Source organism: Alosa sapidissima, chromosome 24, assembly GCF_018492685.1.
Source record: "Alosa sapidissima isolate fAloSap1 chromosome 24, fAloSap1.pri, whole genome shotgun sequence".
NCBI lineage: Eukaryota > Metazoa > Chordata > Actinopteri > Clupeiformes > Clupeidae > Alosa > Alosa sapidissima.
Window position 1 is genome coordinate 13,555,752 of NC_055980.1, and position 15,027 is coordinate 13,570,778.

General features: G+C 43.8%; 1 protein-coding gene across 4 annotated transcripts in view; it reads left to right on the plus strand.

The window, feature by feature from the left end:
- LOC121699834 (PH and SEC7 domain-containing protein 1-like) overlaps positions 1-15,027 on the plus strand; it is a 95,074-nt gene that overhangs the window by 58,891 nt on the left and 21,156 nt on the right. For all 4 annotated transcript variants that reach the window (XR_006027053.1, XM_042082291.1, XM_042082292.1 and 1 more), the window contains one exon: positions 13,195-13,238. Coding sequence is in view for 3 of the 4 variants with exons in the window: in XM_042082291.1 (XP_041938225.1) it covers positions 13,195-13,238 (44 nt within the window). In the remaining variant the exon portion in view is untranslated. The remainder of the gene's footprint in view (positions 1-13,194; positions 13,239-15,027) is intronic.

The following is a 15,027-nucleotide window of genomic DNA, read 5'->3' on the forward strand; positions in this document are numbered from 1 at the left end:
CTAAAACGCAACACAGAAGGAGCCGTTGTGCTGTTCGTTATTTCAGAATGATTTGTGTCTCCGGTGGACCAGGATTCAGTGGACAGTGCTGTTTGAGAAACACAATTACTGTTAATCTGCCATGTCCAGTTTGCCAAGTATAATGACTATTGTGTTGTGAAGGCAAGTTATTACCCACACCCACACACACACACACACACACACACACACACACACTTTCGCCCTAGCATGGTGTGATAATAAATTGTACAACATTTATACAACGATGATTAAAATTAACAACAAAGACACCGTACTGCATGGGTGCCTGAGGGTAGGCTGTAAACAGCCCCATGGAGTATTTGGAAATGCTGATCCTGAATAAAACATGGAGCTTCTGCAGAGTACAGAATGTCAGAAGTCGTCAGTACATTTCTTGTGTCTGAAGAGGAGTTTAATTTTTCATGAATTATCCAGAAATCACATGGTCTTGTCGGAAGGGCCTATCAGGCCAGCAAAGTTATTGTTTTATATTTGTTTTTTGTTTTTTTTTATAAATGATTGGCACTATTAATCTGGGGTTTGACATTTAGATTTTGTTACTTCTTACTTGAGAGAAATGTATCATGTTTTTTTTGATGATATGATTAATTGGGTCAATGTGTGGGTCAAAGGTTGCTACAAAACTGCTAAAACATCGCACCTTAAATTTAGCAGCCTAAAATAAGACATCAATATCTTTTTTCCTTATCAGCCAAGTGAGGGTCATTACCTGTCTCTACATTTAAAAAATGCTGGTCCCCCGTTCTAATTTTGCCCTACCATCCAGGCCCTCCTGCCCTGTGTCATCCTGAAATATTACGATCTAAGATCGTGTTTTAATGTCTGGCTGTGATCGTGTTTTAATGCCTGGTGCTGGCATGTGGAGGTTAATCACTGCAGGTCAGGACTCTGGGCCCGGTCTCTGATATCGGACCATTAATATAGTGTCACATCCGTGTGTTGAATCGGCTATAAAACGCCCCACGCTCACACCTCTCCCACGAGAAGGAAAGACACAGCTCTTCATTTTTCATCTTTCGCCCATATGGAAAAAGTCTATAAAAAATGTATATGAATCATACTTGCCCTCTACAATACCTGAAATGCAATGCATGCAATTATGCATATAGAGCTGTGGTAAATAGCTTGCAAATACAGGGCTCTAATATAAATGATGGGCAAAGTGTAATACAATCACTATTGTGTGGCCTATGGGAGCACTGAGTTGACCCACTGATATGTGTGCTTTAGGATCTCACTCATGGTATTCATTTAGCATAAAGATTTGCCTCAGTGTTAAATTAGTTGTAGTTGGGACTGTGCCCACCATTTAAAAATAGGGCCCAACAATTCATACAAACATGGCATAATTCCCCTTCAACATTCATCAAGGTAAGTTATATAAAACATGTTTTCTTTCAATTTTACTCAATATCAAAGGGCTATCATAATGTGTTGACAAATGTTATACTATCTAAAAATGGACATGTATGAATTGTACAGACCTTCTCCAAAAGGGTACCAACTCTTCTCATCTATGTCTTTTTATTGCCTGATGGTATATCAGAAATTTAAATGTCATATGTTGGTAATGGTGTAACTGATTGTAATCTCGTCATTAATGAAAATCGGAGCTGCCCTCAATGCATTTCCAAGAATTGAATAGAGGATGAATGAATGAATGTGGAAACCATAGTAATTTGTTTTTGTATAATTTAATGTTTTATTTTGTGTCATTGTCTGTGTTTAAAGGCACATGCATGCCTTTTCTGGACACATTCAATTCTAAATCTATGCTAATTTGATTTGAATTCTGTTCAGGTTTGGCTCTAATGCTAATTCTATTCACATTCACTCTCAGACCTCTTCATTCACAACCTCCCTTTTTCCATCCGTCTATTTTCATTGTCAGAGGGTCTGTTTGTTTTTTCCACAACACATACACGCATACACACACACTCACAGGCATACACACACGCACGCACACACACACACATACACACACGCACACACACACTCACAGGCATACACACGCGCGCACACACACACATACACACACACACGCACACACACACTCACAGGCATACACACGCACACACACGCACGCACACACACACACACACACACACTCACACTTTCTGTTATTTTCTCCACCTAACACAAGTTGGTGCTGCATATTAAAACCCTCTGTGGTGACATCCTCAGTTATCCTAATATAAGCAGTCCACCCCTATGCATTTGGTATCTTTAAAAACTGTTATAGTTTGCATTCCTATGCCAATCTGTGTGTGGTGAAGCACTTCATATGATTTCAGAAGGATTATTATGGACATGGCCTGTTGGCATTTCCAGGCACATTTGGTGGAATAGGATTTTGATGGTGTTTAGTAATGCTAGAGTGTTTAGACTCAAGGAAGTAGGGATGGTCTCTCTCTTTCTCTTTGTGTGTGTGTGTGTGTGTGTGTGTGTGTGTGTGTGTGTGTGTAATGGGCTTCTGAACAGGTTTGCTCTTTGTCATTAGTGGTTGTAATGTATTCCTTAACACACGGTGCAATCCAGCTGGATTCAATCTATTCCTTGCCCCCCCCCCCCCCCCCCCTCTCTCTCTTTTCTATCCCCCACCTCCGAAAGGACAAGTGCAGAATGCTAATAATCGTTGTTCAAAGTGGAGGGAGGTGTGTGTGTGTGTGTGTGTGTGTGTGCTTATGTGTCTACACGCATGTAGGCGAGTTGGAAGGCTATGATTCGCTGCTGACAGACAGAGGGAGGGAGGCACTGAGAGGGGAGGGAGAGGGAGGGAGAGAGAGCGACCGAGCCAGAGTGTGTGTGAGAGTGTGTGTGAGGGAGCGAGAAGCAGAGAATGAGGTAGAGCTCACAGCCGCTATCAGCTCCTTTTTTCTCTCCTGCGACTCGCACAGTACTCGTCTGCAGCGCCTGCTGAACACACACGCACATACATACAGAGACGACACACAACGACACACACACACACACACACACACGGCACATAGACAGCAACAGAGGAAAATAGGAAGGGAAAAAGAAGAAGAAAAGGAAGAGGCGAAAAAAGAGGAGTGAAAGAGAGAGGGAGAGAGAGAGAGAGAGGAGCAAAATCCAGAGCACCATGAGAAGAGACTGTGCAGAGGACTGGTGTGCATCACGCGCGCCCATCACACCAACCTGGACAGGAGATGGCCACAGGGGTCCTCACTAACGCACTAACTCAAACTAGTGGACACCAGGACCTGGACCACGCACCAGGACCAGACGCCACCGGACAGGACCGGAGGACGCCAGAGATACTTGTGCTTAGAAGCCGCAGACGGTGAGGACGACAAGATTGCGCGGATGGACGGATTGACACAGGAATAGACGCATAGAGGGATACAGTGAGAGAGAGAGAGAGAAGAGTGGGGGGGGGTGTGAGTGGAGATTCCTGACTTTTCACGCATGGTGCGATGTTGTGTGTGTGTTCATCTTGATAACGGGTGGGAGCAACAGGAACGTGGTTAAATCTTGGTGGAGTGAACAAGTACGTCTTGTCTTGTCTTGTCTTGTCTTGTCTCCTCACCTCGTCTCCTTGTTCGGTCGACCTGCCTTTTAAAAAAAGATTTCCAGGCTATCTTTATCTTATCAGCCACACAGGTCAGCCTACTTTTTTGTCTTTGTGATTTTTTTGGTTTTCTTTTTGGGGGTGGGGGGTTCAGATATCCTGGAAACAGAACTATTTTTGGTGTTTTTGTCTTTCATCTGACTGGGAAGTAACATCACACTAGTTGACATGGTTTGTTGTGTCCGTGTTTGTGCACAAGTGAGCGAGCAAGTGAGTGAGTGAGCTTGTGTGTGTGTGTGTGTGTGGTGTGTGTGTGTGTCTGTGTGTGTGTTTTTCGCCTGGCTCCACACTTCCGCCCCATATCCACCCATCTGTTGGATGCTGGCTGTTCTTTCTCACCTCCGAGAGTGTCGCTGGCCATCTGTGATCCGTCGGAGTGCCTTGCTTCGCCTCGCTTCACTTCGCTTATCCGCGCGTCTCACTGAGCCTCACGCTCTTTTGGCCCTCTCGGCCCCAACCCCCCAACTCTCCTTTCCCACCGCCCCTGGGGCACACAGTCCTTCCTCCTCCCCATCGGAGAGTCCTCATCCCTGGAGCTGTAGACCTGGAGAGGGCTTTGGGTCCTGGTCCATCGCAGGCCCCACCAATCCAAAGTAAGCAAGCTCGGAAGCAGAGCCAGATTTGGAGAGCCTCCCTTTGCTCTGGCATTTCTTGGAGGAGTTTTAAAAGTGCGGAATACATCCCTGGATTCTGCACTGTTGTTCTGGCTGTGGGTTCTGCTGGACTTCTTTCCGAACAAACGAAAAAACAAAAACAAACAAACTGAAGGGTCCCATTTATATCAATCCTCGATTCTCGGTGTTTGCTGCATTTTTAATGCTGTGTTAATAAGAATTTGGTGATTCTCGCTCCGCTCTCCTGGCCATTGATTGACCCCTCAGGCCTCTGCTGGTTTCGCCACCTGCTGACAAGCAGCATCCACCATCCTGGGCAGGTGATTAGTGCCTGGGCCAATCTCACGCTCTCCCCTGCTCTCCAGCACACCAGCCTTGGCCTTAGGAGGCCCTTAGGACTGTATCTGCCACTCAGACGTGTGTTGGAGGACTGCAGCACTTCATTTGGTCATTTTTCAACAACAAAACTCTGAGGGGGAGGATTTTTTTATTAGTATTAGGTGAAAAAAAAGGACTTACGAAGGTGCCTTGATTGACAGCTGCCCTGTCCAATCCTTTGTGTGTGTTTGGCCATGATCGGCGTGAACAGTCTTCACTCTGCGGGGCGGCTGCGCTCACGCTCACTCTGTTCGGTGCGCTACAGCCGGGACTTCCGCATGATGGACCCTTTCCGCTATCCCAGAACCCCCCGCTCGCGATCCCTCAAACCTCTGGTGTTCCCGGACCTGCTGGGCAAAGCCCAGGACGGGCAGAACCATCCGCAGGCCCGCAAGAGGAGAAAGGTATGGTCCAGATGCTCTTGTAGTGAAGACACACACACACACACACACACACAGACTCACACACACGCACGGACACCCTTCATGAAGCTGTCAACTAATTCTGTTAAGCCTACACCATCTTGCTGAGTTTTAGCTTGACAACATTTTGTTAATGTGATTATTGATATATTTTTGTAGGAAATGCCCCAAAAATACCAAATATGCTCAAACGATGGCTTTAACACACACTCATAAGTTATTATTCTGGACAGTATGCATTTTCACAAAATACTGTAGAAATCCAGAATTCATGCAAATGTAATAAAATAAGTAAGGGATAACGGCCGCCGAGGTGTCCCGTTATACTGAATTAATGGACGAGGCAGAGGCATAGAACTCCCCGACACACACTCCTCTGCCAAGTCCTTTAATTCCATATAATGGGGCACCTCAAAAGCCGTTATCCAGCTTATCCTCCGGTTGCCACTATAGGCTTTATAGCACGCAAAGGAAACAAGTGGCCATTTAAAAAGAAGCCGAATTGTTCAATGTATTGCACATCTTTCTTTGGCTCTAACAGTGATAGCGGTGGACAGTTAGACAGTTAGCTTGTTCACAGTTGATCCCATTGTTGCGAAGCCTGCTTCCAGGCTCAACCGTCATCCTACTATGGTTGTTATAGTTACCATTCATAAGCATCGATATGGAATGGAGATTCAACTTTTTTTTTTTACCAGATTTTCTTTATAGGTGTCCCATTTTTCAGAATTAGTCACCCACCAGCCAATCAGAAAACAGTATTTCTTCTCTCCAGGTGACAAAAATCTTTGATTTGATCCAAACTGAAGCTGTATCACTCGTGTCATATGTTGAGTGTGAATCCTGCAGCCCCTGCTGTTCTCTCTCTCTCTCTCTCTATGTGCAGATACGGGAATTGAGGGTGAGGGGGCTTGTTTGCCATGTGGAGTAACATCCGGATGGCTTCTGTCAAGGCTAGAGTGTGTGTGTGTGTGTGTGTGTGTGTGTGTGTGTGTGTGTGTGTGTGTGTGTGTGTGTGTGTGTGTGTGTGTGTGTGTGTGTGCAATTAATCAGATTGATGGGAGGCCAGCACCCCCTCTTCCTGGTCATGTTCCATTAGCCTTGCCCCCCCACAGACACACACACACACACAGATGTACATACAGAAGTGGGCATACAAATGCACATAGACACACACACACACACGACACATACACACACGACACAAACACACATTGCCCCTCTTGCCTGATGACAGGTGCCTGTAGTGCAACCCATTTAGTCCTCCATTAGCAACCCCCCCCCCACACACACACACATCCAAACTCCCCCACCCTCTGGGGCTGAGGACAGGGCAGTGTGTGTGTGTGTGTGTGTGTGTTTGCGTGTGTGTGTCTACCCTCTGATGGGCTTGGGTCTCCACAGTTGCTTTCCATCTCGATTGATTCATCAGCAGACGTGTTGGCAGGCCACAGTGGTCTCGGAGAATCACTAAATCTACAAAACAAAACGTCTCACACACACTGGCATCCCTTTGTGTTGGCCAGTGGGTAAAGAAGTCCTAGAGACTCTCAAACCAACTGAGCTGACCTATCTGAAGTGTCCAGCACAAATCTCCAGTTCATCACCACTAGTAGGTGTTCTCTCTGGGGAGCGAAGCCACAACCCTGCTGCTGTTCCACCAGGCGAAGTGCATGAGTTGGGCCAACGCTTTGCTCAAACAATGAGAGCATTAGTTGAGTGATAATGAGGTTTATGGAGACCGTCAGAATTACATCTGCCTGTAGTGATAACATCGATTGATTCTGTCAGCAATTCAGCGATCGGCAAATTGGTAATACTGTTAACCTGGTTTTTAAGTTCCGTTTCATGTTGTATAATATAAATATATATAATATGCCATTGTATATTATGTACAAAAGCCTATGAATATATATATTTTTTATAATCATAAACACTAATTTCAGTATCCAACTTAATCAGTGGTCCTAGCAGATGCCACTGTTTTAAGTATGGCCTATACCAAAATGCGCTTTATTGTTGAATGTGTGTGTGTGTGGCAGTTTGGGGTCAGTGAGGAATCATTGTTGGTAGGGAAGTTGGTGGGTTCATGGAAACACTCAAGCCCATCTCTTATGAATATTCACAGAGATGGTCTGTGTCTTCCGTTTCCATAGCGACGGGCGCATGGGCGCCTGACGGGAAGACGAGGCGCGCTGCCGAGTGCAGTGGTTCCTGAGAGTGAGATCAACTCAGTGTGGAGAGTGAACACGTCAGAGAGAGAGAGAGAGAGAGAGAGATAGAGACGTGACAAAGATTCTTGTCTCAGGCAGTCGCTCAGTAAACGCTCATCAGAAATGCAAAGCAGAGAAGAGAAGACATTCTAGTATTATCATTTTAGTATCAGATAGATAGAGAATATTAAACAGACAGAAGAAAGCTGGCACCTGTTTTATAGCATAATTGGCGAGTCTTATATATGAGATAGATAGATACAGACCATCTCCCTCCCTCCCTTTCTCTATCTCTCTCTCTCTATCATTCATTCTACTTTACTGTCTGTTGGTCTTATACCATTAAATGTAATTTTGAGATATTACATTTCATTTTTCTGAGACACACACTCAACTGACACACACTTAACTGAGTAGTGTGTTAGCACACTGCATCTACATCACCGCTGATTAATGCTGCTGAACGTTTAGGTGATGAGTTCGTCCCCAGGAATCAATGGCTTGTGACGTGTCTATAGCCATTACTAGGCAACGCTTGACTTCATCTTGATTCTGTTCTGAAATGTTAATAGCAACCCTTATGAAGTACTAAAGAAACCTTACATGGAAATGGACTTTTATTTTTACTCTCTTTCTTGGTATTTAAAGTAAGCTTATACTAACACATGCACAAGTTTAAGTTAGACATCAATAGCCATTCAATCCAGCAGGAAGACACACACAAGTTAACTCAATTTCAATTGGTAAATGCTTATTGTAGGTTGTTAAATCACTTGAAGCCCTTGTGAAATTATACGCTATTTTTGTTTCATCGAAAAAGGGGGAATCTGGAGGGCACAGGCGCCCCTAGCTACAGCCCTTAAATGATCCACATTTAACCACACATTTTAGACATACTTTTTCATCAAGTACTTCAGGCCAGTTACAGAGTCCCAAACACATACGGAAATAGATGTTGACTGTTTCGGAGTGCGGTAGTTTTCATTGGGTGTGACGTGGGTAGACATAGAATTGCTAATGATGTTTGTGCTTGACTCTTCTCACAAACTTAATCTCGGTGGTAGGAGAGATGCAAATCGAGATTTGATTTGAGTTCTCTGACAGCATGAGCAGGGGATGCAAAGTGCTCTGGTTATATGAGAACAAGACACCATTTTTTTGTTGCTAACAAAACAGCGCACACACTGGGAAATGTGAAGTTCAGGACTAGATCTAATTTTGCTCTAGGCTACATTGTCATCTGCTATAACCAGCCTGACACAAGACTCCTTTTTAAATCTCAGTTGAATGCTTCGTTCACTTCTGAAGTAGCCTATTGGTACCTAAGCATATTTAAGTATCAAGGTATAATTGAAGTTTGTTTTTAAGAAATTTTATATATATTGCATCCCATATGAAAAGGTTTGTATGCAAAGTGGAAAGTTGATGATGAAGTCTTCAGTCAAATTGACGTCTCGCGCCAACAGGCTGTCAGGCTAGGTTGAAGTAAGAGATCTGAAGGGAGGTCAGGAGATGGATTACAGGATTATCTCAGGGTACAGATCATAAATCCAATCGTTGCTCTTCTGTGTGTGTGTGTGTGGATGAGGACAGTCTGATATCCTTTAAAGCAGCACAATGTAGTTCTTTCACCTTAAAATAATGGCTTCAAACTCATATTGGTGCTACACTGACTTACAATACGGATAATGAAGTTTCTACATTGCCGATCTGTGCCCGTAACGCCTGGCAATGCACTATGTAACATTGTTTGTACACAATAGCTGAAACTAGTTTAGTTAGTTTAGTAGCTGGTGTGTCTTGTTGTATTTTATACAGTCTAAGTATAAGTATATATACTCTTTTGATCCCCTGAGGGAAATTTATCCCAATCCGTGAATTAGTGAAACACACTCAGCACACAGTGAACACACAGTGAGGTGAAGCGGACACTAATCCCGGCGCAGTGAGCTGCCTGCAACAACAGCGGCGCTCGGAGAGCAGTGAGGGGTTAGGTTAGGTTATGTGCTATAGTTTGCCATTAATTGAGGAGTTGTGAACTCTGATTAGCACCATGAGAAAGTTCAGATCATTCGCTTTCACGTGATATATGAACATATAAGAATTAATTTTTAAAGGCTGACAAGATACGACACTAATTTAGCGTAAGCTATTAGCTAAGTATAACATCAGCGCAAGCGTGAGTTAAATAGAAGAATGTCAGCGGATGCGTGAGTTAGCTGATAATCCGCTGGTAGATCCGCTGGTACAGTAGATCGGTTGCTATATGTCTGCGGCTCTGCAGCCAGATACTATGATACTATTGTTTTTATATGCTCACTTTTTCTCTCTTGCCATTTCTCTACCTCTCTCTCTCTCCTTCTCTTTTCTTTTTTACTCTCCCCCCCACCTCCCTGAAGAGTTTTCAGGGGAACACTTCTTTTCACGTCTGTCTGTCTCTGTTAAGCCTGGCCTGTCTCGAGAGACCCAACCAATCATGTTTCGTCATTGTCATGTCTGTCACCTGACAAGGGCCTATGAGGAGGAGGAGGTCAAGTCATGCCAGCTCATCAAAGAAGATAAAGTTTTCTTTAATGTACTTCTATATTTGAAGAAGAAGGTCCCAGTAATGATGACTAGTTATTGCACATGCAGGCTAATAATCTGGATGTGGAGAGCTTGGCCTATCAATTGAATTGAATGTGTGCAACTGGCTGGATGGTTTCTTTTAAAGACCCCCTCTGATTAAAATGTTTTGCCTTAAAGGAGAATTCCGGAGATTTTTCACATAGATCTCTGTTCTGTCGGTACGAAATAAAGCAAAAAAATTGGTGCTACCTACCCTGCAGCCAACACCTAGAGCAGCCAGGCAGCTACAGTGCTACTGTACACTCTGGTGGCATCTTTAAAATAATTTTCATTTTATCATGTATCGACAGCACTCTGTGACCTAGAAAAACAGAGATCTATGTGAAAAATCTCCAGAGTTTTCCTTTAACATAATGGTGTTTTTATATAACTCACAGCATATTAGCAGCTAAATAAGCAGTCAAGGCTATGACTGAGTGTCCATCTAATACGCTCTGTGAATACCAAACGAAGCCAAGGTTTAGAGTTATATTGAAACCATTTTAAGTCTATAAAGGGATTTTTGTCACAAAAGAAGATTTCTAAATAAGTTTTCTAAAGGGTAATCAGTGGTTGGACAGAGAGAAGTGGAAGTGCTGTAGGAGGTGCAGCTTAATCAGTGGTGTGCTGGTGTGCTGAGGCGTTTTGTGTGTGTGTGTGTGTGTAGGGGGGGGGGGGGGGGGGGGTGTTCAGGCAATGGTTGAATTGGGGGTGGAGACAGAGCCATTGGCGCAGGGAAGAGGGTGTCTGTGCCCACGCTGTGAGATCGAGCCCAGCTGCCAAGGTAAGCGCTCTGCCATCATAAACACCAGCCCACACTGGCACCCTGCCACCAATGCCACTTGGTTGGCATTTAGGTGTGTGTGTGTGTGTGTGTGTGTGTGTTTGTATGTGAAGGGGTTTGGATCTAAATTGAAATGCAGGAGGCTCCTCCCGCTTGTCACAGTGCGTTTGCCCAAGGTAGACTCTGATCCTGTGTGTGTGTGTGTGTGTGTGTGTGTGTGTGTGTGCATGCTTGTGTGCCTGTGTGTGCATGTGTGCGTAGAGTTGAGAAGCTGAACGATGCCAATCTCCAGAGTACTGCTTTATCAATGAGGGAAAACACAGTCACACACATACCCCCCATCCAGCCAATCACAGTCTAGTGTCTCGTCCACTCTGTGACAGGGACTTCATTCACACCCAGACGCATTAGTCATCATTTATAAATTCACCAAATGATTCCCCAATGAAACTGGGAGATATTTTTAATGATGGTAGAAGTTATTCATTATTTCAGTTAAGGGGGCCTATTTTAGCGATCTAAAGCACATGGTCACTAGCGAATAGCTTAATTAAATTAAGTGGGTTGTCCAGTCCACATTGGGAGTGGTGTTGTTATCAAACATTGGACGGATGGCGCAACAAGCCGTTCCTATGTTTCTTAATCAGTCATGGGTGTGTTTCGATCATTCCCTTTAACAGCAAGCAGCGCAACTTCAAACAGCGCATCGGTATTTTGATAGTCAGCGCAGCGGTGCATTTGAAGGAATCTGCTTGCACGCGAGACCATATGGAACAGTTATTCCACTAGACCATGCTTTACTAAAACCTAGCAGAGTATAACCTACACGCATCTGCACTCGTCTATTATTTGAACTCATTAGCAAAGTGAAACTAACTTCACCGTGGTGTCATAGTCAACGACAAAACAGTTATACACAGTTAGTTACTTTCTCTATTGAATGACAATGGGTTACCAATTAAAACAAAGCCTGAAAAAAGCCAGACTTACCCCAAAAATGTTCGAATGACTGAATAAAAAACCTAAGGACATTTATCCTGCAGAGGAACTATAGACTAGGTTTTTCGTGGTCAGTGGCGTAATGCTTTTTAGATGGTGTAAGATAGCGATTTTTAGATAATGCGCCAGATCCCACCCTAGGTTGTTAAGTTGTTAACTTAATAAAAGTGAAGTGCATGGCGCAAAACTCGTGTAAAATAGGAATAAACTTTGCGTCGCACTTGAAGTCTGATAATCTGGTCTATTAATTGCTGTTCTGGTTGAATGCTTTCTTTGGGAGAATAAGCTGGTTGGCCACTTTCTATTGGTGCCTACATGTCATTGACATCTTAATTTTATTATAAAGGTTATTTAAGCATTATAACAGCTTCTTTATGGACTGAAGCAGAAACACTAGACTTATTCACTTCGTGAGATGGGTCTGGGAGCACTCCATTGGGGAATGTTTCCACTAGGATAATGAACCAATGAGCAACTAGAGGGGATGACGTTACGGTTTCAAAGGTGGCAGTGGTAGAGCCAGACGTCAAAGAATTCCAGCTGGAAGAATGTGCACTTCTATTCAGCAAAGCCATTGTCTTTACTGCCAGTGCAGTTTATTAATAGTTTGCAAAGACTAGTGGCAAAGTAGAAAGTAACGTTAGGACTCTGATTAATGCTATTGTTTAAACCTATTATTACTCTGTTACATGGTATAAAACTTTGTCGCCTGTTATTACTTTGAAGTGCATGTTGTAACTCTCTTAATATGTTATTACTGTTAATGATCTATTTTTGCATGGTAGCATACCTGCATACCTGTAACTTTATAATGCAGATATCTATATGACTGTATTACTCTACAAATCTGTCACTGATAGTACTCTGTAGTGCTTGGTGTTACCTGTGGCACTTTCAAAGCCATGTTCTGGTACAAAAAAACAAAACAAAACAAAAACACTTCTTTGAGAGGTAGAAGGGAAGTATTATCTGTAGTGCTCTTACAACTCAAGATGAATGCTAGCTGGAGTTTCATATGTCCTAAGACCAATCAATGGTTTATATCACATAAAAATGAAATAGAAATGGTTCAAAATGGTATGGTGCAGAATAGTTTTGTTTGATTTCGTTAATAATCGTTAAAAGACTTTTCTCTGGTTGCTGGGCTGAGCATTTGCTGCTTCAGATCTTCACTGGCTAGATTAGGGCACTTCAGCACATCTGGGCTTGTTGAGGAAAAAAATGCAACCTGATTCCAAATGACTCATGTTGAAACAAAAAGACATAAAAGAGACATAATATCAAGTCCCACACAGCTCTGTTGCAACTCAACACCTGTTCAGAGTCTCTCAGAGGAGTTTCAGATGCTGCTATACAGTCCATGGGTTTGGTCTGGACCCTAACACAGATTCTTAAACTGTGTGTGTTTGTTGTGTGTGTGTGTGTGTGTGTGTGTGTGTCTGTGAGAGAGAGAGAAAAAGAGAGACCGAGAATGAGTGTGTACTGTATGCGCGAGTGCTTTTGTTCCTCAGAGTGTAATCATCTGTTTGCTTTGCCTCCACAGCACCTGTACAGCGCCATCAAGAACGAGAAGCTCCAGTGGACCATGTGAGTGTGACGTTGGCAATAAGACATCTCACCGTGTGTGTGTGTGAGTGACACTGTGTCGTGACAACTACCATGTCAGCAGATTCTGTTGAATGTGTGACCTCTCTGACCTGCAGTACTGGCCACAGATTGACCTCTCGCTGGCACTCTGTTTTATTGGTGGTAGATCTCTAGCTTTCTGTCTCTCTCTCCTCCATCTCTTTCCTGTCTCTGTCTTCCTTCCTTCATTCATTATTTCTCTTTTTCTTCCATTTCTTTCTTTGACTTTTAGTGTCTTTCTTTGTGTGTGTGTGTGTGTGTGTGTGTGTGTGCGCGCGTACGTGCATGTGGTGTGTTTGTCTGTAGTGGTCTGGGGAGAGTTACCACTGCACCCTGTCTCTGGCAATCACTTGATTGTGTGTGTGTGTGGATAGCAGTAGAAATGCACACGCAAGGCATGCAACAACCTATTCACATTAATGTAAGGGATAATGGATGAGACTGTGTTTGTGTATCAAAGAATAATGGACACCGCATTATTTTCTGCTACAAATGTTGCGAGGCCTACTATCCTGCTTATAACATGGTTGCCTCTCTTACCACATGTGACTGACTGCAGGTATATTTTCCCCTTTTTCATTTCTGGAAATTCTTCCCATCTCTTCATCAATCATGCTGCTAGTTCTGGATGCTTGTTTCTATGGCTAAAGCACTTTAGCACTTTGCACTTTGGGTTTGTGTAATGGTAGCACATTTTGCCATGAAAAGCAACAGAAGGTTTATTTCAGAATGATATGGTCAGAAACTAGAGCTTATCATTAGGTGTGCAAATTTAGTTGACATTCTAAATAACATGCAGCCACAGAGAATTCAAACACACACACGAACACACACACACACACACACACACACACACACACCATTACAACTCTAGGCACACATTGGTTTATTAGCATGTCCATTAAAGGTGCTCTAAGCGATGTTACACGTTTTTGAATTTTGTCAATTGCACAGGAGGGAGGGAGTAGCGAGCTAGCTCTCTGTTTTGTTTAAACGTCAACAGAAGTGACGTTGCCAAACATCGTTTATTGCACCTTTAATGCCATTATGTGATCAAGAACAGACAGTTTCTTTCTCGCGAGCACACACACAGACACACAGACACACACACAGACACACACACAGACACACGTAGATGCATCTATACGAAGTAACTGGTAATTAGTGGTCCTTGCTGACGATGCTGGCGTGCTGATGTGTTCATTAGGGGGGGGCGAGGCGCCATGGCTGTGTGTGTGTGTGTGTGTGTGTGTGTGTGTGTGTGTGTGATGGAGACGTTAGTGTGTCAGAGACTGCTATTCAGGAGGCCCAGCGAAGCTCACCAGCTCGGGCTCCAGCTCTCGCGCCCTCACTCCCTCGCTCGCTCCCCAAGCTTTGTTGCCATAGTTACGGCTCCATGGCTACAGTTCCATAGCTACAGCTTTGTTCTTTGCTGCCTCCCCCCTTGGTTGCTTCGAACAAGCTTACACACACACACATGCAGACTCACACTCTGTGTCTCTCTTTCTCTCTCTCTCTCTATCACTCCCCCTCTCTCACACACTTATGGACACACACACACACACACACACACACACACACACACACACACACACACACACACACACACACACACACGAATATGTGTATACACTCACATCACAGGTGCACCCACACAGATACTTGGTTCTAGAACACGCATTCAAACACATGCATACATCCACGCACATATCCACACACATACACACACACACTCTGTCTCTCACTCACA